Source organism: Cricetulus griseus, assembly GCF_003668045.3.
Source record: "Cricetulus griseus strain 17A/GY chromosome 1 unlocalized genomic scaffold, alternate assembly CriGri-PICRH-1.0 chr1_0, whole genome shotgun sequence".
NCBI lineage: Eukaryota > Metazoa > Chordata > Mammalia > Rodentia > Cricetidae > Cricetulus > Cricetulus griseus.
This window is the reverse complement of record NW_023276806.1, coordinates 84462001-84487866: the sequence shown is the minus strand read 5'-3', so window position 1 is coordinate 84487866 and position 25866 is coordinate 84462001. Positions and strand designations below refer to the sequence as shown.

Sequence of the window (25866 nt, the reverse complement as noted above, 5' to 3'; positions counted from 1 at the left end):
TCTGGTCCTAGAAAGTCAGTGTGCCCTGGCCTTTCACCTCCTAGTGGCTGTGGCAGAAAGCATTCTGATCTGGAGATCTGCAGGTTTGTCTTAAACTACTTTGCATTATGAGAGTAACATCTCTTTTTGTTTTGCTCATCCTTATTTTCCTGAGTGTGAAATGAAGAGATTGGGTAACTGTACATGGCCTTACAGATGTTTGCTATTGCTCTCTACTACATCCCAGGGGTCAGAATGTCTTACCTAGAAATCCCATCTGTCTGCTTAGCAATTTCACATCTATCTGGTCCAAATAAGGAGGCATTCTTCATAAACTCATACCTATGTATCCTTAGCAGATATATTTAACATGTTATGTATTTTGATGTAAGTGTATTTACATATTAATCAAATATATGTTTACATGTATCCATGAAAGTGGCAGTGACCATATTCATCATTCCTTGACACCCATACCCTGCTTTATTATAATGTACAAAACCATATATTGTAATGTGTGTGCCTTGTTCCACTGTGGAGGCAGTGTACTCTAGCTCCTTGGTTGCTACTTCAGGTGCTTACCTACATATCTCTAAATGAAATGCTCATGTCCTTGGGTTTTATTTCAAATATTTCTATTGTTTCAATGATAAAAAAAAAATTGGGATTTATCAGACCAGATGGTGGAGGTGCATCCCTTTAATCACAGCACTCAGGAAGCAGAGGCAGTGGATTTCTATTCTATGAGTTTGAGGCCAGCCTGGTCTACAGAGTGAGTTCCAGGTCAGCCAGGACTACACAGAGAAACCCTACCTGGTGGAGGGTGGGGGAAGGAGGGAGGGAGGCGGAAGGATAGGAGGGGAGGGAGGGAGAGAGAAAGAGACAGAAATGGGATTTATCTTGAGCACATTTGGCCCACAAAGATGCCCACCATTCTTCCCTTCATTCTCCCTTTGTAGTTATAGCACAATTTAGAATCAGTTAACTTTCTAATGTGTGTGTTCTTGAGATCAGACATTATTCTGCATGATCCGCAAAGCATGTTTCAGTTACTTGAGACATGTTACTGTTTGCTATGAATAGGAACTGACTCCTTTATATTCTCTGCCCATGCTTGTGTGGTTTTGACGTCCACTGTGCACTCTACTAAGTGAATGCAGTAGTTTCTGTAGGCACTTCTGTAATGATGGGCATTGGGATGTTCTGGAATGCTTCCAGTTGTCACATTGCTGTTCATAAACCCTCTTGCCCATGTCTTCTGCACAGGCTGGAGAATTTATCTTTGGTGTGCACACGAGGGTGGACTTGGAAGAAAAATACATGAATGTTCACAGTGATGAGATAATGACAATCATTTACCACCATGGTTAGTCACAGGACACTCTCCTAGCAACAGTCTTTTAGAAACCCTGGGGCTGTGAGAACTTTTGGCACTTCGTAATGCCTTTAAAAAACTATTTGTTAAATAGGAATATGGCAGTGTATCGCTGTGTTTATTATCTAGTTGCATTTCCTCTTCTGTATCTTATCCCATGCATCTTTGCATGCAAGCGTTTTCATCACAAAGAGTCAGTGGTCTGGTTCAGGGCCCCTGGTCTCCACTACACTATCAACACTGGGCCCTCTTTGGGACTCTCACTGGACATCCCATTGTTGCCCTGGTGAGTCACAATCTTTTTTTCTTTTTTTAAAGATTTATTTTTTTCTTATGTATATAGTGTTCTTCCTGCATATATGCCTGCAGGCCAGAAGAGGGCATTAGATTGCATTGTAGATGGCTGTGAGCCGCTATGTGGTTGCTGGGAATTGAATCTGAGTCCTCTGAAAGAGCAACCAGAGCTCTTAACCTCTCAGCCATCCCTCCAGCCCTTTTGAGTCACTTTTAATGAGATGTATTTTTTCTAGGTATTTCATTTCCCCTACACTTTCAGAATTGTTAGGATAGTTTATTTCACCGAAACTTTTTAAGTTTTATTTGACTATTTCTAATAGTTTTTACTGAGCTTTATATTGCCCATGATTTATTTCTTTAGTTTAATTTGCTTTCCATCCGATGATATTAAATATAGGATAATAAATGCTATTTTACTTATTACACTGTGGGTTGGATTTTGTTTTTTAACATATATCATCTCCTCAGAGAGACCTTCTCTGTCCACCTTATTAAAACTAAACACACATGTTCCTATCTTTTTCTCTCTTGTCTTCTTCATCCACTTACCTTGATCTGGTTTTCTCTTTAGCCCTTGTTACTCTTATTAAAACATTATGTAATATATTTAAGTCTGTTCTGTGTCTTTTGCCCTCACTCAGATATAAATTGCTGGTAAGAGAGTCTTTGTTGTATTAGTTACCAAGACAACCACATGAAGTAATGCAGACTGAATATTGTTGAATAAATGAATGGGAATCTCCACTACGGAACTGGCCAAATTTGGCACTCTTTCTGAATGCAACCGACTGAGAGTATCTATTGGTCTTTTTTCTTGGACTGTGACTTACAACAGAAAAGAACCTTCCAGCTTTATCATGAGGGCTTGTAAGCCTGTCTGGCAGTGTCTAATGAGGAAAGTTTGGAAGTTAAGTATGTGTCTAGGTGCTCCAGTCCAGAGCACTTCTGATTGGACAGGAAATTTCCAGGTTCTTCTAGGCCAGAGATTGGCCAGTCAGAGAGCTGCTCTAAATGGTCCTCTTAAGTACAAAGTCTGTGCATAGCTCTATCCTGCTCCCCTGACACTGCAGGATTCTGAGGTCTCCATTTACGGCCCTCCCCTACCAAACAGTTTAAAGGCAGCTGGAGAAGCACTTAAATAGCTCTGTGTGTTTCATTTTACCTTCTAAAGGTTGTCATACTCTGCTGTTGTTTCCCTTCCTTTTCGTATTTCTTCCCTTAATAGGATTTCAGAAGAGCAAGTAGTGGTGTTCACTATGCTATGGTTAAGTCTTATGGAGGTTTTCAATATTTGTCTTGTTTTGGTTTGGTTATTTTTGTTTTTGCTTTTAAGGCAGAACCTTACCATGTCCCTCTGGTTGGCCTTGACCTCACGGAGAGAAGCCTGCCTCTACCTCTCAGTGCTGGGCTTAAAGAAGTGCACCACCACACCCGCTTCAGCAGAAATATCTTCACAAATAAAATTCCATGAAGAAACCCCAAATGTAAAACAGTGTTCCTTCTCTGATCAAGGACTACTGATGGTCAGGAACTGGGGTGCCTGAATACTGATGGCCAGAAAATGCTTCCTCCATCCCTTCCTCTTCCACCCTCCCCACTCCTTGGTGCCTCTCTACATCCACCCCCACCACAGAATTCCCAGAGCCACTTGAGACTTATGGCAGAGCCAAATTGGAAAAGCACAGACTCCTCTTCCCCCTGGAGACAGCTATGCGAGCACAAATGTGCTTCGCAGTAGCACATAACAAGCTGCACTTGCTGGCTTGCCTTCCAGAGAGTATTTATAGTCTGTTCTTTCAGATGGACTCCTCTCTGTTCTGAGATGAGCTCATCATGTGGGAGAACAGGATGACTTTTCTAGTTTCCCTCAAGATGATATTTAATAAGGATCCTAACTGTTTCTCAGAAACAGAAACGTCACTTTATCTTGTCAATAGAAAATCTGCTATTTTTGACCATCATCACCCACAATGTGGGGGTCAGGGTTGGAGGTGGGGGGACTCCAGGAAGGCTCAATTGCTGTTATATAACCCTGTTGTATAACATGTGGTCATTTGGGCTATTGGGGATGTATTTTTTTCTTTGTAAGTGTTTTTATTGGTTGCTTTTGTTCTTTGTTAATTTCATACATGTTTATAATGTATTCTGGTTCCTATCTCCCACCACCATCTCTGTTGCCCTCTCCCACCCCTCCCAAACCGCACCCCAGTCACTACTAGTTATTCCAGAAGCTCTCACTGGGGTGCTAATACCTTGCCTCTTACAGAAGTACTCGAGACTGTCAACTCAGCAGTGCAGTACACTAAAATGTACCAGATCCGATGTGCTGGGTCAGTTAAACAACCAAAACCAGGTAGACCTGTCGTGAATCTAGTACCCTGAAGAGCTCAGTCCTCAATAGGAAATGGAGTGCCAGATTTAAGATTAATCAGCAGAGCCAGGCAGGGTAAAGCAGGGAAGACCGAGGCAGAAAGATTACAGTGAGTTTGAGGTCAATACAGTAAGCACCAGGCAAGCTGGGGCTACCAAGCGAGACCCTTTGCAAAGCATCCAAGTATTGGGCTCTGGAGTTGTTAGCTTGCTCTTTAAGGCAGGGCCTTCTGATGTGAATGCAGTCTTTGGAAACTAATCTGCTTCACACTTGTGCTTTTTAGAGGATCTGGATTTACCTGCAAAAAAATTAATCATATTAGTATGTGAGATATTCTGAGGGGTGTTAGAGTCTGAGTGTGTCAAGTCTGAGTATGAGTCTGAGTGTGTTAGCCATGCCTCAGAGTTTAAGTTCAAAGTGGTCCACTAGGTTTCAGCACTGCTGGTTTTTTTCTAGACAGTGTTAGCTCTCTTAAAGCAGTTTTTTTTTTATTTTTAAAGTGGCAAGCTGTTAAATGTAAGCTAGGCTTACAATAATCCCATAAAGACATTTTATGCCTAATATTATAGCCGAAGAACGTTGGCTATTGCTGCATAACACAGCTCATTAGACCTGACTAGTACTGGAGTGTGGCATACATGGAGTGTCACATTTTCCTTCAAAATTTGCTAATCCAGACATAATCACCTTCTTAAACCGAGACTGTATGATCTTTGTCATTCTTTTATCGTTTTGGAAAAGGTCTTAACTGCTTAATAGGAAATGAGAAAAGTGGATTACCTATTTTTTGAAATGAGATTTCCAAGAAATAGCAGGCTTAGTACTATTCTTGGGAGGGAAAAAGGTCTTGCTCTAAGGCCACGGCTGGCCTTCACCCTCCCATCCTGCTGCTGCAGTCTTGTGTGTGCTAAGAGTATAAGCACACCATCACTCCCAGCTTTTCTTTTATATAATGCTTCCCTATAGAATTTTTCATAGGCCACATTAATGATCAGTTATTATTCTGTGTCCACATTTTCAGCTTACATAGCTTAGTGTTGAGGGAATAGGAACAGGCCCAGATGCTCCAAGGACACAAGATGGAAAGGTCATTAGCAATAGGCATCTAGGAAATCCATACTTTTCAAACACTACCACCCAAGCTGCCATTACAAAGAAAACTTCTCCGCCCCTCCCTTCCCTTCTTCTTTCCTCACAGCAGCCACAGAGAGGTCTGGTTTTTCACTCTCTTCTTACCTTAACTCAAGATGGGTTTTCTTTAGTGTACATCAGTATAAAGGCATTCTAAATAACGGTCTTCTTGGCCATGCTTGCAGAGCGATCGAGTAGCCCTGGCAAGCTATATGTATTCTCCCCTCCAGGCTGTGTGATAAAAAACAAACTCCCCAGAGTGTTTTTGAGCAGCTGGTTTGAATAATGATTACTGTTTACTTATCTCAACCATCCCAACATTCCCAAATCAAAATTCATTTCTTTCTTGGTCTTCTATGTTTATTGGTGAATGGCTGAAGCGAGGCCAGTAACAAACACCTGCTACCTCCTCTATGTTTGGTGGGAGTGGGGGAAGCAGAGTCAACTCAGACCTGTAAAAGTGAACTCAGGAGGCTGTAAAGAAAAGAGATTCACAGGGGCTTTGAATATGGTGTGTGCATTTGTGCACGTGTGTGTGTGTGTGAGAGGGGGTTACATCGAGGAGGCATCATTTGCCAGGAAAATGAATCACTGTCTTGAATCTAACGGTAATAATTTTTGCATAATTTCCTGGAAGTAAGCAGAGTGGCTTGTGTCTGCCCAGCATGAGAGAAAGACTGACCTGTCTTAAGTGTAGTGAGATTCACTCTGCAGCATCTTCCTTGAGATAAGAGATTCATACTAATGTGACTTATTTGTAATATATGGTGTATCATTAAAAGTTCACATTAATCTCATGCACATGCTATTAGTTTGTTGTTTGTTTGTCTTATCTTTACATTGGTGGTACCAGCAACACAGCAAATTGTGGCTCTGCATCTAGTTTTACTTCTTTTAGTACAGTCACCTGGCACGATACAGAAAACCTGTCTTTTCTGACTCCCTGGTTTCAAGGAGGTCTCTAGTATTCTCAAATATTACTTACACAATTCCAAAAGCGAGGCAGGATTTAAAGTGGATCTTTTGAGAAGTAATAAGATTAAAATAGCAAAGCAAATTAATTATGTAAGCGATTCTTCTCTTTCACAAATCAGGAAGAAAAGCAAATTGGTATTTGTGAAATTTTCTTTGTCTAATAAATAGCCTTGCTTTACAATAATGCCAGTGACCCCAGATTAATTAGGTGCAATTAATTTTGTGCAGGCTGAATTTGACATCTTGCTAAAGGCATAACCAGCTGTACCCTGTCTTAGGAATTATCAACAATGAGAATTCAATTGCCTGAGCTGTTGCAAAAAGGGGCTGGGGGTGGGCATGGGGCTACATGTTATATTAAAAATTGGCTTCAGTGGACAGCTGAATGTTTAATTAAAAGAGCTTCTAGAAATTAGCTTTCATTTTGCATAATCTTTGACACGTTCTCATGATACCATCAGTGAAATTTGTGCTCGCTTTAGACAGTGGTCACACGCCTGTGTTGGGCCCTGGGTGTGCAAATGCTGCTACTGGAAGTGAAGCCCACTGACAGCAGTGAGCTGGTCGTCTGGAGGTCTAACAGTATCCTTCCTTCTCTTTCGAGGCTGGTGACTGAGCTCAACCAAGTAGCTCAACCAAGCTATTCCCCCATCCAGCCCCATCCGTGAATTCAATCTTATAAAACTTTCCTGTGCCCTTCAGATTGTTCCCTTGTAGATTATCACGTGCCTGAAACCCATGGAAGATGTTTCTACGGAGAACACAAGCCCTTACATGTTGCTATTTAAACAGATTATGGGGGTGGGGCATCTGGTGGCCATATTTGTTGGGTCTTCTCAGATGTGTAATAGACCCGTAGTTAAGCAAATAAATAAATAGTATCAGTAAAAACGCCATTAAAAGAAAAGACTCCTGCCTTTCCATCATAGTACCCCATTTTTCCAGGCTCTGGTCCCTCTCATCAATTGTTCCCAGATTTGTCCTCCCACAACCACTCAGAGGACAAAGAAATGATGCATCTCCTCACTGTGTTGACAGCAGTCACTTCCAGAGCACTGTCTGAATCAGGAAGAACTAGGAAGGAAGCAGCATGGCAGTTTCTTAAGAGCAGAGGACCTGACTTGGAATCCTGACTGCCACTTAGTAGCACTTGCTGGTGACTTTACTTGTGCCTCAGCCTCCTCATCTGTAAAATGGGGGTGATAACTGAGCCTTCTTTAAGGTTATTGTGAGGAGGCGAGTGAGGTATCCAGAAGAGTGCCTGGTTTCCACTCTCTTGGTATTTGCTGTCATTGTTATAAATAAATAAATAAATAAATAAATAAATAAATTTTTATTTGCTTCCACACACTGCTGATTATAGCATGAGAAAAATTAAAAAAGAACACTGCAAATTAAAACGTCCTCTTGGCATTTAGAATTTTGATCTTAGTCGCTGACTCATTTTAGACTTGTTTGGATATACATTTTTTTACCTGCTGTTATCAATTCTTTGAGAATTTCACACAAATTATTTGGATTATATTCACCCCCTGCTTTTACCCCTAACTCCTTCCAGAACTTCCTCCCAGCTTGGTGTTTGTTGTTGTTTGTTTTAATAATCCACAGAGTCCAATGTGTATTGCCCATATGCTCATGGGTGGCAGGCATCCACTGAAGTGTGCTCAAGTTACCAGGGGCCACATCCATAACAAAAGCCAATTGCCCCACCCCCAGAAGCTTCATCACCTGTAACCTTTCCAGTCAAGGGTACCCCATGCACCCCATTTCCCCTCCATGCTAGAATGCTGACTGACTTGGTCATATATGGGTCATATGTAGGCAACAGCAGTGCTGTGAGTTCATGAGTTTAGCCGTCCTGTCGTGGACAGACACTTTGTCATTTGGTGAGGGTCTCCTGGAACTTGTCACATCAGAGTTGAACTCTCCATGTACCTACACCAAGCCTTGCTTGTCCCCACAGTGACACCCTTGCTGGGTTGGTACTGGGAACAGAACCTAAGTCCTCTGCAAGAACAAGTGCTCTTAACCCCTGAGTCATCTATCTCCTCAGCCCCCAAGAGTTAATCTTGAAAGGGCCGTTTTCTCTGAATGTTTCTCGGAATGATCATAACAGGGGTGAAAGCTGTGTTTCCATGTTGAAACGAATAAAGTAAGTTGAATTGAAGTATTCACCTACCAGTGAGAGTGGAGCTCAGAGAAGCCGAGCTTGGTATGTGTAAGGCTCTGGGCTCCATTCTATCACCAAAACAAAAGACAAACGAATGCATCGGACTAATCCAGTTCATCTTGAAAGTCACCAAGCACTGACCCTTATCTGCCATGTTTTCAGAGCCACATAGATGCCTGACAAAGGAAGACTTGCATCGCTACCCTGCATGGCTCTAGCGGCTACCAGCAAGAGAGAGATGTTTGGGTTCAGGGGCTAAGCAGAGTAAGTCAGCTGTCTTAGAGAAACACAGTTACATTTCTGCCAGTTAACTAGGGTCTATGGTTTACTGCAGTTGCAGAGAGAGGGGTAGAGCTGAGATTGGGTGTCTGTGGATGAGTGGACGAGCCTGTCCACAGAGATGTTCACTTACAAAGAAGCAGGATCCCGGCCTGCCCACATATCTTCTCCCACTATCCACAGCAGCCTGCCAAAATCAGAGCTCAGGCTGACTCATGTCTGAGTCACAGCCCCCACTTCAGTGTGGCCTGAGTCAGATTGCAGCTGTCAAACGTTGAGCCCCACTCACCTTTCCTCCAACACACAAGCGCAACCACCAACTCTGGTTTTCTCTCCTTTTCCTTTTTTAATTCTTGGTAAGTGCCCACACATGACAACTCAGAGGCATTCAAGAGAGACAAGCTAATGTCAACTTAATGTCTTCCATCAGAAAGTACTTAAATATAGCTCTTCCAATCTTACATGTGCTTTTAAAAAATACTACATTTTATCTATTTATTGTTGGGGGGGTGTGAGGAACACAGGTGTGCCATGGCACATGTGTGGAGGTCAGATGAGAGCTTGTGAGAGTCGGTTCCTTCCATTACGGTGAGTCCTGGGGACTGAACTCATCAGACTCAGCACCAGGTGACAGAGGACTTTTCCCAAAGAGCTACTACACTGAACCGTAACTGAAATCACACTGTAGCCACTTTTATGGCCTTTGTCCCCACTTAAGACTATGTCAGGACATTTCAGCCATTTTCACAGATATTCGTGTGTGTGTGTGTGTGTGTGTGTGTGTGTGTGTGTGTGTGTGTGTGTGTTTGCTAGTTCATCATATTTTATCTTTTATTCCTAGGCATTTCAGTTTCCAGCTTTTTGTTTCATTTTGGTTTTATTTTGTTTCTTTTTTCATCTCTTTTTTTTTCTCATTAACGAATTCATTCTACCCTTCTTAAAGTGCTCTAGCCCCTCACAAGGGAGGATACATACCACTGTGAGCTTGTGCAGTTTTGCCTGTCCAGGATTTGTTTTTCGTATGTAAAGCTAGGTCCCCACTCCACACTTCCTATCTAAGAGAGGTAGGTAAAGTGCCCGGCATATAATACATGCTCACAAATGGTAACTTTTATTTCATAAATGGGCTGCTCGGAAATCATCTGAACTCAATTAGGATGAAAATAGACCACATTTGACGTCGGTGAGAGATGGCTATTTTACGCCTACTATCCTAAGAAGGTCCATTTTAGCCTTCCATTCATACTAGAGAGTATTTCTCTCAAAAATACATTTCCCTGACATTAAAATCCTGTAATTCCAAATTCAATTACACAGAAGTGGTCATTAGTGGAGGAAATTGACACTGATGGGGAGTGAGAACCAACAGCTGTCTGAGGAATGCAAGTATTTACAGCTCTCTGGAGCCTGGGTCAGGAAATGGCCGATGCTTCTCCAAAGGAGAGCTGGTGGATGGAGGCCCCTCTTCTACAAGCTGCTTAAGCCACTGAGAAGAATCTGTTACCATGAGGTCTTGGCAGCCTATTAGCCATGCTTTGAAAATGTACAAAAGGAAGGTTTGAGACCTAGACTTAAGAGGTGGAAGCCGAAAGGGGGGAAGTGTGTGTAAGGTTTAGAGAAGAAAACCCTGAGAGGGTCTTCCTTATCTTTTAAGATGCTGAGTCAGGACAAGACATAAACAATACCCCCCCCCATTCTTTGGCACATAGTTAGAAATACCTATTAGCTTCTCTGGACACACAACTGCTGGAGAATGGTCCTCCACGCAAAAGTATTTGCTTTCACATATATAAATAAGGAGTGTCCACCAAGTGTTTCTGTGTTCCCTTTCAGTGTGTGTATTTCCACACTTCTACAGACATATTCTGATCCATGATTTTAGCACTTGCTACTTGTTGGAAGACCTGGTTTTTTTATTCCTCATGTAACTGCCTTGCCTCTACTTACAGAGGCTGAGAACCATAATGCCTGTAGGGTCCAACAAGAAACTGGAATGATCCAGTGAAGTAATCCAAATAAAAACCAACAGAGCATAGTAGGACTGTAGCAAATTAGAAAGTGTGTGCCCTATCCAAAAAGGACAGCGGGTGCTCAGCTCAAGTTGCTGGTGCTGTGGAGTTCTAGAGCTGTTGTCTGATGCATGCATGCATGCATGCATGGATGGATGAATGGATGGATAGACTGGCAATCAAGCAATCCCTTTCTCTACACACATGCTTAAGAAAAACAGTTTCGATGCTTTTGTGTGATGATGCCATATGTTGAACCAGCAACATTTGTAGATGATACATAGCATGATTTTTAAAGGTCAAATAGAGTATTTTCCTGTTTCTTGATTATACCGTATAGCAAGAGGATGTTTACACAATCCTACTGGAATAAAATAAGATAGCATTGTGTTTTCATAACAAATGTGGAAAAGTACAAGCTGCATTCCTTTTTCACCATTTTTTAAAACTCCAGTAGGCATTTGCATAGTTGGGGAAGGAAGGAAAGGAAGAAAGAGAGAAAAAAGAAAGAAAGAAAAAAAGAAAGAAAGAAAAAAAGAAAGAAAGAGAAAGAAAGAAAGAAAGAAAGAAAGAAAGAAAGAAAGAAAGAAAGGAAAGAAAGAGACAGACTTTGTGGGATGGAGAAGTATTTTACAATTCTTTATGAAGCAGTGGTGCCTCCTCTTGACATACCACCATCCCACACAGAGTGTAGCTACAGCTCACCCCAAAATCTGGTGTTCTCCCATTCATTGTGACATAGTCCCAGAAAAATGAAATGCATTTATACATACCCTTGGGTAGTTATAATCCATATTTTATGCTCTATTCCCCTTTGAAATCAATATGAAACAGAAAAAAATGGCATGAAAAATATGGGTGATTATTCATTATGTATAAAATCTTTGAATAATGCATCAAAGATCCATTCAAATAAATGGAAATAATAGCTTGGCCACAGACTAGTTGGAGATGTTGAGTTATGAATGGCACAGCATGGCTGTGACTCACAAGCCACGCTGGCTATAGACAGCTAATGAGCAATGCAAGCTTGAGATCCATAGGCATTTGGAAGTTCTTTCTTGTTCTGTTTCCTGAGGCAGCATGAGGGTGAGGAGCTGGGAAGTCCAGTTTTCAGAAGTAAACCTTTCAGAAGCTGCATATCTCATTGCTAGGTTGGAAGACAGGGATAAGGATTATCTCCTTGGCGCAGAGGCCTTCAGGAGACTTAGTGGCCCCCATCACCTGACAGCCAGTCTTCTTCTTAGGGAATATGGTTGAGTTTACCCAGAGTTGTCTTCCTCCTAAAATGGGATTAAAGGCTAAAGGCAAACAAATCCCTCTTGAAATGGGAGCCCAGTTAAGATGTCTTTACTAAAACCTTCTCTGAGTCGGCTATGATGTCACATCATTCCTGTGAGTAACATTCTTGGTGATTGCCACAGTAAGGGATTACAAGCCACCACCCCCCCACTTGCCTGAGCTCCCTTCGGTTTCCCACGGGCTACTGTGCTACTAAGGGGGTTTTGTGAATTTGTACCCAAGGCGTTCCTCTGCTTCCCCCAGCTGTGAAGTCTTTCCTCATACCTTTCCCAAGTTAGACTCTCCTTGGGGATGGTTGACCGGTTTGGAGCAGAGCTGCAGGATTTTAATCACATTTTCTTCAGAATGAAGATATTTGTCCTCAGGCATCTTTAACTTGGTGTTGTGATGCCATTTGCTGGTTGTTTTATATTGTTTTTACAATTTTTATCTCCAGCAGCCAAGTGCTTCTTCATGAAGCTTTATTGCATATGAGGAAATGCTAAGTAATCCTAGGATCAGGTGAGATTAGCCCTTAACATATGTCCCTTCTCTATCTGTCTTCGATTTGTCTGGATCAAAGGGAAACACAAACATACTAGATGGATCAAGTTTGAGGGAAGCATGTCCCGGCACAACTGGAGGGCCCCCTGCTTATGGGCGGCTAGTTATGGACTATTTCAGCAGTCCTCGGAGGGCTGACTGCATCAGGGCTTGCAGTGAATAGGTGAGCAGTGTTAGGGTAAGGGACTCATAAGGTCCCTTTAAAAAGCTGTATTAGCTCCAAGAGTCTCTGTCCCGTTGCCCAGCTTCCAGAAGGTGGAGAAAAGAAAGTGGTTCTTATGTCCAGAGCACCTACCCGATGCCAAGCTCTGAACAAACTCTGGATTGGGGACCCACTGTGAACCAGTCATCTCAGAACCTGTAGCCTGCTTTCCTGGGCCTGGGCTTCTTGTCTATGTTTCAATTAAAGGATTGAAAGAGAAAAATACCGGACTTACTGGGGAGAGAAGCCACCTTTTCTTGAAAGGAAAATAAGTAAGCTTGAGCTGATGTAATTATGGAATTCAACAATAGATGGCAGTACATACCCATCTTAATCACAGTGCAGGCTAACTAGGTGGGAGGCCAGTTAAATAGATTCTGTGTTTTCAATCAAGTAAACATTTTTAAATGGGTCATGTGAGCAATGCGTACAAAGTTTCTCCATCATTGGGACAAAGAAAACCATATGCAAACATCAGGTATTAGATTAGCTCTCTGCAGCAGTAGACACCAGAGCAAATTTGGTGTCCTCTAGGACTGAACACCTTGGGATTTCCATAAGCTTCTTGGAGTGGATAAACCTGTGTCCTTGAGTGACATAAGTGAGCTTTCTCTGTTGGCTTTTGTCAATGACTTTAAATAAATGTTTCCTTCGTATGATCCTGTCTTGCTGGAAGGGAAGGAGATTCTCTGCAGAGAGCTGTAGTCTTGGCATGCTGGCTCTAGTGAGCTTCTTTGGGTTGTCCTTTTCAACAGCATCCTAAATAACAGTATACATGTAACTGGCTGAAGTCTATTCATCTTGACTGACAGAATTGTAAACACAAAGCATCCTTGTGTGTGTGCTCACTATGTGTTTGCTATTCACAGGATGCTATAGCATAAACTTGAAACTCCAAACTGATGGGGAAAAGTGAATGGAATCCTGGGAGGTCCTCTAATAAGATTTCCATTTGCAGGATAGAGTATGCTGAGGCAGGGTTGCCAGCCTGAGCTACATAGCAAAATCCTGTCTCAACAACAACCAAAAAGGGAAGGTAGAATGATTTGGGTCATTTGTTTCTCCCATAAAGAACACATAAAACTATTTTCTGTTAGTAAACTCAGTTTAATTAGCTACAGCCAGATTGCAGATAGCTGAGTAGAATTTGTGTCCTGTTTGTTTGTTTCTGCCCAGACTGCAGAGTGGGATGAACCTCCAGATATGTTTTGTCAATGACAGTGGCAGTGACAAGGACAGCGATGCAGATGACAGTAAGACTGAAACCAGCTTGGACACCCCCTTGTCTCCCATGGTAAGTCCACACAGCCACCGGCTAAGGCATTGCCTCGTTCTCTTTCCTGGCTGTTCAGCTTTACTCTATGGTGACCCAGGAGCAGCCATTCCGGGGTGGAAAAGGAAGCACCTTGGGATTGCATGCTTTGACTGACTGTAAAATCAAAGTCATGACACAAAAAGGATAAACAAGGTTTATTAAAGTTGTTGACTATGAGAGAAATCACTTAGGCTTTTAGAGATCACAAAAGGAAGATGGGCATGGTGGCGTGTGCTTGGGGGGCTCTGGCAGGAGGTCACAAATTTAAAGTCAGCCTAGGCTACATAGTGAGTTCAAAGCTGACCAAGGCTCAATAAGAGAGCTCTGTTACACACACACACACACACACACACACACACACACACACGTATGTATGTATGTACGTATGTATGTATGAAAGAATCCATCCATATTGGGCTTATAACTAAGAGCTCAGCCCTTTCCCACATGTTCCAGAAGTCATGAATAATCATGAATGCTTGCTGCTAGGATGTTTTCCCCTCTGTGCTATACATTCATACCAATGACCAACAAGTGTGTGTTGGTCTGTGAATGTAGTACAAATGCCATTAGGTGCCTGCTCCCAGAAGACCATCTCTGACCTCGGCTCTGGGTTCCACAATTAAACATAACCCCATTATAACTTCTACCATTCTTTTCTGTTTGTGTTCAAAACAGAATCATTCCAAATAGGCCGTTTTTAAGATATAGTGTGACTGATTGGCCGCAGTGAGATCATGTGGGTAGTGGAATTGCTGCCAGAACAAACACACCCGCACGCACACATGCACACACACACGCACACAACACATGCACACCAGCCCTGCTGAGAGGGGCCCCAGTTGCTAGTTCCCTTCCCTGAGTGCTTGGCAACTGGAGTGATGTTTGCAGCTGCTCTTTATTTCTTCACAGAGCAAGCAGAGTTCTTCCTATTCTGATAGAGACACGACTGAGGAGGAATCGGAATCCCTGGATGACATGGACTTCCTCACAAGGCAAAAGAAGTTACAAGCCGAAGCCAAAATGGCCCTTGCCATGGCCAAACCAATGGCCAAAATGCAAGTAGAAGTGGAAAAACAGAACAGGAAAAAGTCTCCCGTCGCTGATCTTGTAAGCAGAGGAGGAGGCTGGCATGCAAGGGAGCATTTTGGGGGCTGAAGACGGGTTCTTCCCCAGAATTATGCAAACTTGGGTTTCTCTGAGGCAGTTTGTCAAAAGCACTGGCAATTGAGAAAGAACAATGTCTGTTTCTTTTTCCTTTCTACTGTCACATATGGGCAACATTTCACAGAAGTAAACTCTGTCCTTGATTCAGATCTCCTGTGTTCCTGTGTTACTATCACAGTACACTATTGCTATCAATTCTCACTCCTGCCTTTCAAGGGAGACGCTACAATGTAATGAATTAGTGCCCTGGTCTTAGCTGTCACAATAGGCTCTGCCACTGACCTGCTGCAGGGGTCTGACACATGACTCGTGTCAGTTTTCTCATGTGCAGTGTGGATAACAATACCCGGGTTAAGAGTATGATTGTTGAAGACACAGTGAGAAAAACATTCAGAGTATATCACACGGTGCTGATGGCATGGTCTAAAACATTAAATAGCAGCTGATATTGTTAACTTTATCCATGCTATTCCTGTTACTTATGTTCCCAGTAACTCATGTCTGTCAGAGACCAATCAGAAAGCCTGTGTTGCAGGCAGTGCATTGTTTGGATGTAAGTTATGGGACCACCACTGGAAAGCTAAGAGGCTTCGAAAGCATTTAGGCTCCAAACTGGAATAGAAGTAGGTGGATGAGGGTGGGTCTCCTAAGAGCAGACAGGGTCTTTACTGGGGTCTTCTGCTCATACCTCTGTACCCCCACTGCCCCTTTTGTATCTTTAGCTGCCACACATGCCTCACATAAGCGAATGTTTGATGAAAAGAAGTTTAAAGCCCACTGATCTGAGAGATATGACTATCGGGCAGCTCCAAGTGATCGTCAATGACCTCCACTCCCAGATTGAAAGTAAGTGAGGGGTGAGGCTGCATGATGGGTTCAGTTCTGTTGGGTGTCTTCACTGGACTCTCTGTGTGTTTGCAAGGTCAAAACAACCCAGGGCTCTTTGTTTCTTTTCTTTTCTAACTATAAAATAGCAGGAGCTCTCAGAATTGTCCAAGGTTCACCATGGTTACGGGTTCTTTTTAAATTGCTACCTCCTAGAATGGGGCATGTATTTAATATGCCTCTGTTTCTGGAATAAACTTCTGTAAGCTTTACACAACTATCCCTTCTGCTTACTCCTGTACACATTTGTTTGAGGTATCACCACTTTCGCTCATGTCAAATGACACTGATTTTTTAGGTGGTGAATGTATATTGACAAATATGGAAAAGTTACAAAGTCTAAGCTTCCCTTCCCCCCTCAACATAAAGATATAAAGGGCCTCAACAGAAGCATCCAAAGAGGATGGGGAAGTCATCTGCCATACAGAGAGCAGGCAGTGGTTGGCCCAGTGAAAGATGGTGTCCCCATGAAGCAGCATGGCCAGCCTGATGGTGTCACCATCTCTCCAGCCCCCAGAATATGACTGTGTAATCCTATGGATTTACAAGATTGAAGAGAATTCCAAGAGACAAGAGAAATACCCGTCAAAGCATTCATATAGACCTTTTACAATTATTATAGCTTTGCTAAAGGTATGAGAATCTTATGAATTTTAGAAAGTCCTTTCTTTTAGAGATTCACATTGATGCATTTACAGATAAGACCTATGTTTCTGTAAATGCCGTAAAATAGTCCTGGAGACAATTCAAGCTGGTCATTGTTGAAGCCAATGGAGTTTGTGGGGATTCATGAAACAGCTTTCTCTGCTGCTAGTTAGAAATTTTCCCTAATAGAAAGTTTAAAGCCTCATGTGGGGCTTGGGAGGGAGGTGCAAAAACAAATCTCCCATGCACCAAGTGTTCAGATGTGCAAGCTCTCTGCTGGGTGGTGGTAGACATGGCCATCCAGGAGCAACTGAAAAAGATACATATATATATGATCCAAATAAAAACCGAGATGTATTCAGTGCCTAAATAATACTGTAATATTAGTAGTAGTAGTATTGGTAATAATACTAATAATTCTAAAACGAATCAAGAGAAAAGATTTAGGATTTTTAGGATTTTAATATTATAGTTTTATTTTGTTAATTGTTGTTTGTTTGTTTGTTTTCTGAGACAGAGTTTCTCTGTGTAACCCTGGCTGGGCTCTGTAAACCAGGCTGGCCTGGAACTCTGAGATCCACCTGCCTCGGCCTCCCGAGTGCTGGGATTAAAGGTGTGTGCCACCACGCCCAGCTTTAGGGTTTTAATTTGAAAAACCCTAGATTCACAGGATATGAATTACCTTTAATTTTGCTTAATCACTAGGCTTGTTACTCATCCAAAGGCTGAGAGGACTGGCTGGATTTTACCACCCAAACAGCTTCCTCTAGACTTTTAAGTAATAAAGTTGCTGTCCCGTGGCATTTTTAGAGCTCTCTGTATAATTTTTGTCCTTTTCAAAATGCAAGCTCTTTTGAACTGAAGGCACAGAGGGCTCATTTGAAGTCAAAAATCTCTAAAAGAGGCCAGTCACAACAAACCCACCCCCTCCTTTTGTGTCTTTGCTCACAGCTCTTTTCAATGGCTGTTTTCCCTTGTGTGTGGACCTAATAGCTGTAATTCTTAGCTTCTCTAAGGGAAAAACCTAAGTTGTCCTCTCTGCTCTTTGCTGAACCATGGTGACCCAGCCCGCTAAATTCAGGGGGGTGGGACTGGAAATGTTTCCATAGTCATATGTTTAGTTTCTGGCTGTAAGGGTAAGGGCTCAGGAATATTCTCCTTGCACTGTTTTCCAGATGTCTTTCTTCAGATCTTACACATCCTGCTACACCAGAAATCTAACTTTCCAATATTTCAGAGAGTGTTCTCAGAGCAACACCCCTTCCTAGAGCCATGAGAAGGAAGGCCCTCGGCACCCTGGATGTGCCTGCCTCTCCCTCCCAGCTAGGCATCCTTAGAGACTGGGGCACTCCTAAAGATGAAGGGTGAATAAATGAATATAATTTAAAAACTACTCTTCACACTTTCTCAAAGCCTGGATTTTTCTTTGAAAGATGTTTATTTAGCAACTAATTTTTAAATTTTGTTTTTATTTTATCTGCGTGGATGTTTTGCCTGCATGTATGCATGTCTGTACGATGCATACATGCAGTCCCTGTAAGAGAATAGAATAGGAGTTTAGATCCCCTGGAACTGGATTTGCAGGTAGTTGTGAGTTGCCAGTAAGTGCTGGGAACTGAACCCTCAGTAAGAGCAATGAGTGCTCTTAATCACTGGGCCATCTCTGTAAAGCCTGCCCTAAAACCCTGCTTTTACTGACAAACTATTTTTCTAGCAGCTATCGATTTCTTTTCTGACCATATTAACAATAAATTGAAAACACAGGTTGGGTATTTCGAAATCTAAAGCCCCAAATGTTGTGAAATATCTGGAGAGTTTCATATCTTGGGCTAGGGGTGCTTAACTGATCAAATGTTTTATATTATAGAATCATCTAAATAGTGTGTAAATTTAGACTCAAAAAACTGACATCCCTGGTCCTGAAAATATCAGGTAGTAGATACTCAGCCTGTGGTTTATTCCTTCTCTTCGGCGCCTCTTTGATTTTACAAATAGGTGTTGCTCCAATGGGCACTTCAGCTGCACATATAAGAGGTTAATATAAGAGTCCACTGGAATTCAGATCCCCAGAAACCTGTGTAAATACTGGATGGGTACAATGCCACCTGCAATCCCACCTCAAAAGATAGAGACAGCAGATCCCTAGAGTGAGCTAGTTAGAAAGACTAGCTGTGTGAGTGAGCTGTGGGTTTGATTGCAAGGCCTTATTTTCAAGATGGAAGAGCAATTGATAATCACTCCCTACATAAATTTTGGGCCTCCACATGTACAGTTGTGCACCTATACATGCAAAATCATACATCTACACACATGCAAATCTCTCACTCACACACACATGTACACATGAAAAATGGAAAAAGATTCTTTCCTATGATGTTAAATTATACTTTATATGTACTTTTGTGTCTGTGAACATCCGTAATGGGCCATACATAGTCTCATGTTCTGATTTGGGTGTAGCTTGATATTGTTTTTAATATTCCCTTTTTTGACACAGGTTTGAATGAAGAGTTGGTCCAGCTGCTTCTCATCCGAGATGAGCTGCACACAGAACAAGATGCCATGCTGGTGGACATAGAAGACTTGACCAGGTTAGTCTGGCTCTCCCTTCCAAAGGACAAAAGAAGTCTGAGGTAGACTGAAGTTGAAGGACAGAGCAAGAATTAGCTCTCCGGCACTTAATCCCTTCCTTCTGTACCTAGTTCACCAAACAGCTGTTGATGTTTGCCATTTAGAAGAGAGGAAGGGACCCCAAACCCTCTTTAGGAAATGCATCATTTTTAATCTGTATGTTTTCGGGGGCAGTGATGCATATGTTCCAGCATGAATGTGGAGATCAGAGGACAACTTTGAGTGTCTGCCCTTGTTTTCATCTTTATTGAAATAGGATCTCTTGTTCTCTGTTGGGCTTCCGGAGATTCTTCTTTCTCCAGCTCCCATCTCAAGGTAACAGTCCTGGAGTTGCAGAACATGCCACTATGTCCAGCTTTCTGTGATAGTCTAGTTGTATTTCTGTTGCTGCAACAGTTACTATGACCAAAGCAGCTTTTAGGGGAGGGAAGGGTTTATTTCTTACAAGTTATAGTCCATCCTTGAGGAAAGTCAGGGCAGGAACTCTGAGGCAGAAACCATGGAGGAATACTGTTTGCTGGCTCATTTACTGTCTGACTCAATCAGGTTCATGCTCAGCTAGTTTCTTCACAGTCCTGGACCACTTTCCCAGGGAATGGTATCACCCATGGTGGACTAGACCCTCCTACATCAATTAACAATGAGGACATCTCCCATGGACGGGCCCACCAGCCAGTCTGATCTTGGCAATTTTTCCATCAAAACTTTCTTCTCTGATAACTCCAAGCTGTGTAGAATTGACAAATAAAGGTACCAGGGCACACGATTCCAAACTCCAGTTCTCATACTTTCAAAACAAGCACTTTACCCACTGAGCCATCTCAAGCTTAGCAGTGGTGATATCTGTCAGTCCACGAGGACTTCTTACATTTTCCCCTAAATCAGGGCAATAGTTGTAGCCTACAAGGACTTCATCTGGCAAAGCTGTTTCCCCGAAAGGCAGTTGGCCTTCATCCATTCCATTCTACTGTTTCTGGCACAGGAGTAGCCACATGATTGGTGCCACAAAGAGACACCAGCTCTTATATGGCCCAGCTCTTGATCATTACTGCCATCCCTGGAAGGCAGGGATCCTGGCATCTGTCCACAGCCCCGGTGCCACCAGATTTTTGTCACCATGGGGAAACCCTGAGGCTTGAGTGTCAAGCTGGACATGGCTCCAGCCACCTTGCAGATTATAGGTAATGAATCAGACTAGTGCTGGTCAGGGAATTCCACTTCTTAGTATGGCCCATATACATATACAGTATGTATCATACATGTGTGTTATAGATGATGTGCATACAAACATGAAATACTATAAATATGCCCATGATTTCAAATGGATTATGGCACCTTTTCCAAGATAGTCCACGTGACATTCTTAAACCAGGAGATAATGGTTGATGTTAAGCACAGAAATGTATTGAGAGAGGAGAAGGTCCCCAAGAAAGAACTGCTCATCACAGCGACTTAAGACATTAAGCACCTGCCCCCAGAAACTCAAAAACACTAGTAGTACCAGCGCTCTCAGCCCTTCCACCGGACTTTTCCTCAGTAAGGAACAGGTAACAAAATACATTTCTATTCACGCAGTGTCATTGAAATGATATTTGTAATAAACAAAAGCTGCATAGCGTTGAGGCTCCATGTTAGGACCCATATTCAGCACTTGCATGTGAAAGCCCAAAACTGATGGCAAGAGTCACACTTGTTCTCTGTCCTACCTCCATGGCTAACCAGCTTGCTTTGGGGGTCCCCTGCCTCTGCTTTCTGAGGCTACAATTACAGGCATGTCTCCACACCCACCCAGCATGTACCTGGATTCTGGGTCCAGGCTCCAGTCCTCACACCGTATGGCAAGTGCTTTAACCTCTCCACAGGCCCCTGTTTTGTATACTTTAAGTTACGTTATCCGTCATCTGAAAAAGGGGGAAAATAGGAAATTAAGAATAACTCAAATAATACTATCATCACCTGGAGGCTGTTGGGGCATCACACATCAGCAACTGTACAGCACTCCATTTTGTTACCCAAGAATTCAAGAGTCATGGAATTGAAGGGATAGGAAATCAGCAGTGAAATATGCAGCCAGGCCCTGTAGTTCACACAAGTCTGCAGTCTTCCATAAGCTCCCATCTGCCTGTGGCAGCAGAACCCCCCTCCCATTTCTTAAGGTGTTAGGCTTCATATTAGTTTCTCAGTGGCCCTTAGTGTATAGATGGGGTGATTTGGGAGACAGAGCAAGCAGGACTCTGGGGTCAGGAGGTGAGGAGTAGCTAGCTTGGGGGTGATGAAGGAAGCTTTTCAGTTGGAGCAGTCCTATAATAGTCAGGGACATGGTGCTCCCTTGAAGTCCTCCACATAGAGGAAGAGAGCCACCCTTCTGTTCACCCTAGTGTTGGGGGACTGTGTATGGGGGCAGGGAACAGCCAGAGGGTGCTCATCCATTCCCAATGGTAGTCTCACAGAGACACTTCAAGAAAGTTTGGGTCCCCAGTTTTCCTCTACTTGTTTACCATCACCATTATAGATGTCAGTTCAAATCCAGTCAGTTCAATTTTGGCTCCTCTCACTGGGAGCACCTGGGGATATCTGTAAGCCACAGATGCCTGGGTCCCACCCCAGAAATTCAGGTTTAATTGTTCTTAGGAATTGGGCTTTTTTTAAGTTTCTAGGTAATTTGAAGATCACTTAAGTCTCTTTATAAAAGTTCTGTCTGCCCCACCCTCACGAGCTTACTTTTCAGTAGTTATTGTCCCCTTGTGCTGGCTCGATGGGATGCCCTACCCCACCACCTAAATCTGGTCAACTGTTGTGACCGTGGAGGGCTTGACTCTAAAAGACCATCCCTGGAGACAAGCCTCAACTCATTCCTTGTGGCTGTGTTTCCCATGTATGAACATGTGCCACTCTGTGGCACCAGCTGTCGCCACGACCAGCTTTTGTCCCTCCTCTCTGTCCTGGTCACTGCTTGTTCTCCATGAGGCATTTCATCACACTGGCATATTTGTCTGCTATTTCTCTCCAGGTGATGATAAATTCTCTGCCCTGAAAACAGGGGTGACAGCATTTGAATGTCTTGTTGTGTGTCTCCAGAGCCTAGAACTGGGCCTGCATTGCATGTAGTAGGTCCTCAGAGCCTAGAACTGGGCCTGCATTGCATGTAGTAGGTCCTCAGTAATGGTCGTTTATGAGAATTTTTTGCAGGGCTTGGATAAGATACACATCTTATAAAGGATTTTAATGTAAAAATGATTAATGAAGGGGTTTATGGAAATCCTCTCCCTCTTAAAATTTTAATGAAATCCTTTCTATATGTGTCTCAGAACACATAGCTTGTGATATTTTCTGAAGATGTTTCTTTCCTTTGAAGAAAGTCTCCTGAGGTATGCACCTGTGTGCACAAGTGTGTAGATGTGCATTAAAACAAGAAGTATAATTCAATTAGCTAGAGTGAATCTTCCATCACGGAACACCAGAATGTTTCTGGAATTGAATTTGCTTGAGATGCACATAGACTGCAATATGAAAATGATCTGCTATATGGTCCATAGTTCTTCATGACCATCAACAGGACCATGGCCTTCTTTGTTACTGGAGGGAAAGCCAATAACATCATTTCCCCTGGTTCCTTGATTGCCAAATTGCATTGCCACTTGTTCCTGAGTTTCTGCATGTGGCAAGGATGCTGCTGTCACTTCCCCAATTTTTGAAACTGCCCGTGGTTTTTTTCTTCTCTGTACCATGGATAGGAGGCATTCTACATGAAACCAGGGCTTTAAGTGTGGCGTCACTGACTCCCCACATTCAGACAGCACACATACTGCCCCCAAATCTTGATGACAGCTAAAAACCACATCCTTAGCTTCTCACAAGATTTGTCATTTCCTAAAGTCATCCTTCAAAACTTTAAACTTTTGCAGCCTACAGATCCTACAGCTCGTTGGGTTGCGCCTGTCGAGGGGTTTGCCAAGAACCTGGCCTTTCCTCCCCTGCTGTCCCCACCACCCACCTTCTAGATTGGCCAAGCTTCACATCACACTCTCTTTGGCCCTGTTTTATTGTCCTAACTATGTTCTTAGGTGGGGGAATTTATGCTAGTATGGGGAATCTTTACATCCACAAAGAGCTTTACATCATGTACTTGACGTAAGCTCTCATCAGAGCAAATTAGACGGCTAGCTCCAGATTCCTGTCAGCCTTCATTAATGCCTCAGTCTATGTGTGTTTAAATAGTTGCTCAGTTAACACTCAACCACTCGGTTGTAACACCTGGCTCTAACTTGTTTTACCTTTTTATTTTCTGGAGTAACCTATTGGGGAATCCTACATGTTAGGCAAGTGTTCTATTATTGAAGTGCAGTCCAACGTTTAATATTCATTTCCTCTCTGTTCTTTCTTCATTTGCCATTTGTTCCCTTCCTGGCTGCCTTCCCTGGAACATTCTCTCTGAAGACCTCACAGCCTCACTCAGCCCTGGATGCAATGTAGAAAACAGTTGAATATTCACCAGTTAAATACTCCAGACACTCACCTCTTGAAGTTTTTTAAACACACCACTTTCCCTCTTCACAGTATTAATAACTGCGAGCCTTAAATGAATCCCGTGAGTCACAAAAGCAGGGAATCATGATCACCAAATATAAAAACTAGGGCAATCCACTGAGCTTGAAGGAAGCACTCTTCCCTGGCCGGAGGTCTTTCACTTAGCGGGCGGGCGTTGTAGCTGTTGGTTGGAAAGCGTCTGGATCTTTCTTCTTAGTGCTGAGTGATTGTATTCTTGATTTTGCAGACACGCTGAGAGTCAGCAGAAGCACATGGCAGAGAAAATGCCCGCGAAGTGAAAGGGGGTCATCCACCCCTGAGGAAGAGCTAGAATTTATTTTGCTTCTGTGGTTGTGAAAAACGCTGTTGCTAAAGGTGGCTCAAAAGCAGACATCAGTGTTAGTCATTGGTAACGTCCGAGCTTACTGTCCCGTGACTGGCCTTCGCTTCTTAATTTATTTTAAGTTTTTTACTCGTGCCACTTAATATCAGGCCTTTTAATAAAATATTGTTACAAGGAATGTACAGTACTTACACCACCAACAACCGTGGATAAGCAGAGGGTAGTTTTAACTTTATTTTTATTGTTTAGAGACTTTAAGTTGGAGCAGTATTTTACCATTGACTACTTTCATTCTTCACTGTAGTTTTGAAGAGGAACTGTAAATGACGGTGCTATACAAGTCAAAATACATGCCTGCCTCGTAGTGAAGTCGTAGCTCTCCATACTACGTATATTTTAATCAGTTTTCAACATTTTGTGAATGTTGACTACCTGAGGTTCATTCTTAGATGTGCTATTAACATTCTGTTGGATCCACTTGGTTCCTTGAAAGTTTTATGTATAAATATGTAAAATAAAAATTAAAACTTTGTTTCATATGATATGTCCTTTTGCTCACTAACAAAAACTAGCTGTGCCTCCTCGCCCATTTCCCTCTGTGACTAAATTCCCCATCAAAAAAGCTTCTGTCAGTGAAAACTGCCAATTGCTCCAAAGAAGGCAAGGTAGGAGTGAGTACAATGCCGATGGCAGAACCAGCATTTCCGGGACTGACTAAAACTATCCTTCTGGAATGTCGCCACTCTCTAATAATTGTTCATTGTGTTGGGGCCTCAGATTGCATCAAAACATACCCCAGTCTACCATAAAGAGGAATGGCATTTGCGCTTTTTTGTGGACCCTCGGGCCTGACATGGCAGAGCAGCAGTGGTTACCTGTACAAGTCCCTCACATGAATGGGCCCACTGGCATTTTCTCCCAGAGGTGGGGAGGGCTCATAGAGCACACAAGGCTCTTGTATGCCTGGGAATGTATTCGCAATTAACAGTTGCTGGGCCTTGGAAGGACTGTCCTTTGGAATGGAGCTGCAAGTTGCTCATGCTCTTGTCAGTCAGTCAAATTCAGCTGCCTGCTGCATCAGGTTAGGCAGAGGTGGAATCATTTTGCCGGTCTCTTATTGGTACCCTATCCAAAGTAAAGTTAGACATTTGTCCAGGCTCCACATGAAAACTTATGCTACCTGTTTACTGTGTTCCTAAGGCTTCTGATTGCTGTTTATAAGTCTTGAAGCCCCTTTTACTGATCTCAGACAATTGTATCTGTTTTCTAATAAGTAGAGAGATTCACCATGCACACTTAATTAGCTGGTGAGCACTGGCGGATTAGAAAACCACCCACTGAGACACAGAGAGGTGAGCACTTCACCAGCCCAGCTTCATCCCGGGTCACTTGGTTTCTCCATGAAGTCCAAGGTATAAGACAGGACTTCAGAAACCGCTATCCCATCCCCCTTTCTCAGAAGGAATCAGGCATTGTAAGTTACTGAAAGGAATCACCATGGTTCGTGCTTAGCAAAATTGGTCATCCTAAGTTGGAACACTCATCACTCTTTATGGTCTTAGTCAGCATTTCCATTCAGAATAGAAAAGAATGCAACCCTGAATGTGGTTCAGTTTTGGGACTTGGTTACCAGCCAGGCCTGATTGCTGCTGACTGTTGAACTCCACTGAACTCTCTCTGCTACAGTAAGTCCCACAGCAGCAGTCAGCGGTCTGCTGGC

The 25866-nt window shown here is 42.8% G+C and overlaps 1 protein-coding gene across 4 annotated transcripts in view; it reads left to right on the top strand.

Annotated features, from left to right (window-relative positions):
- LOC100760309 (schwannomin-interacting protein 1) overlaps nucleotides 1–24688 on the top strand; it is a 129881-nt gene extending 105193 nt beyond the window's left edge. For all 4 annotated transcript variants that reach the window (XM_035450753.1, XM_027391762.2, XM_027391761.2 and 1 more), the window contains 5 exons: nucleotides 13810–13927; nucleotides 14861–15058; nucleotides 15838–15961; nucleotides 19143–19236; nucleotides 24051–24688. In XM_035450753.1, coding sequence (XP_035306644.1) covers nucleotides 13810–13927; nucleotides 14861–15058; nucleotides 15838–15961; nucleotides 19143–19236; nucleotides 24051–24102 — 586 coding nt within the window. In that variant the 3' untranslated portion in view covers nucleotides 24103–24688. The remainder of the gene's footprint in view (nucleotides 1–13809; nucleotides 13928–14860; nucleotides 15059–15837; nucleotides 15962–19142; nucleotides 19237–24050) is intronic.
- The last annotated feature ends 1178 nt before the right edge of the window (nucleotides 24689–25866 follow it).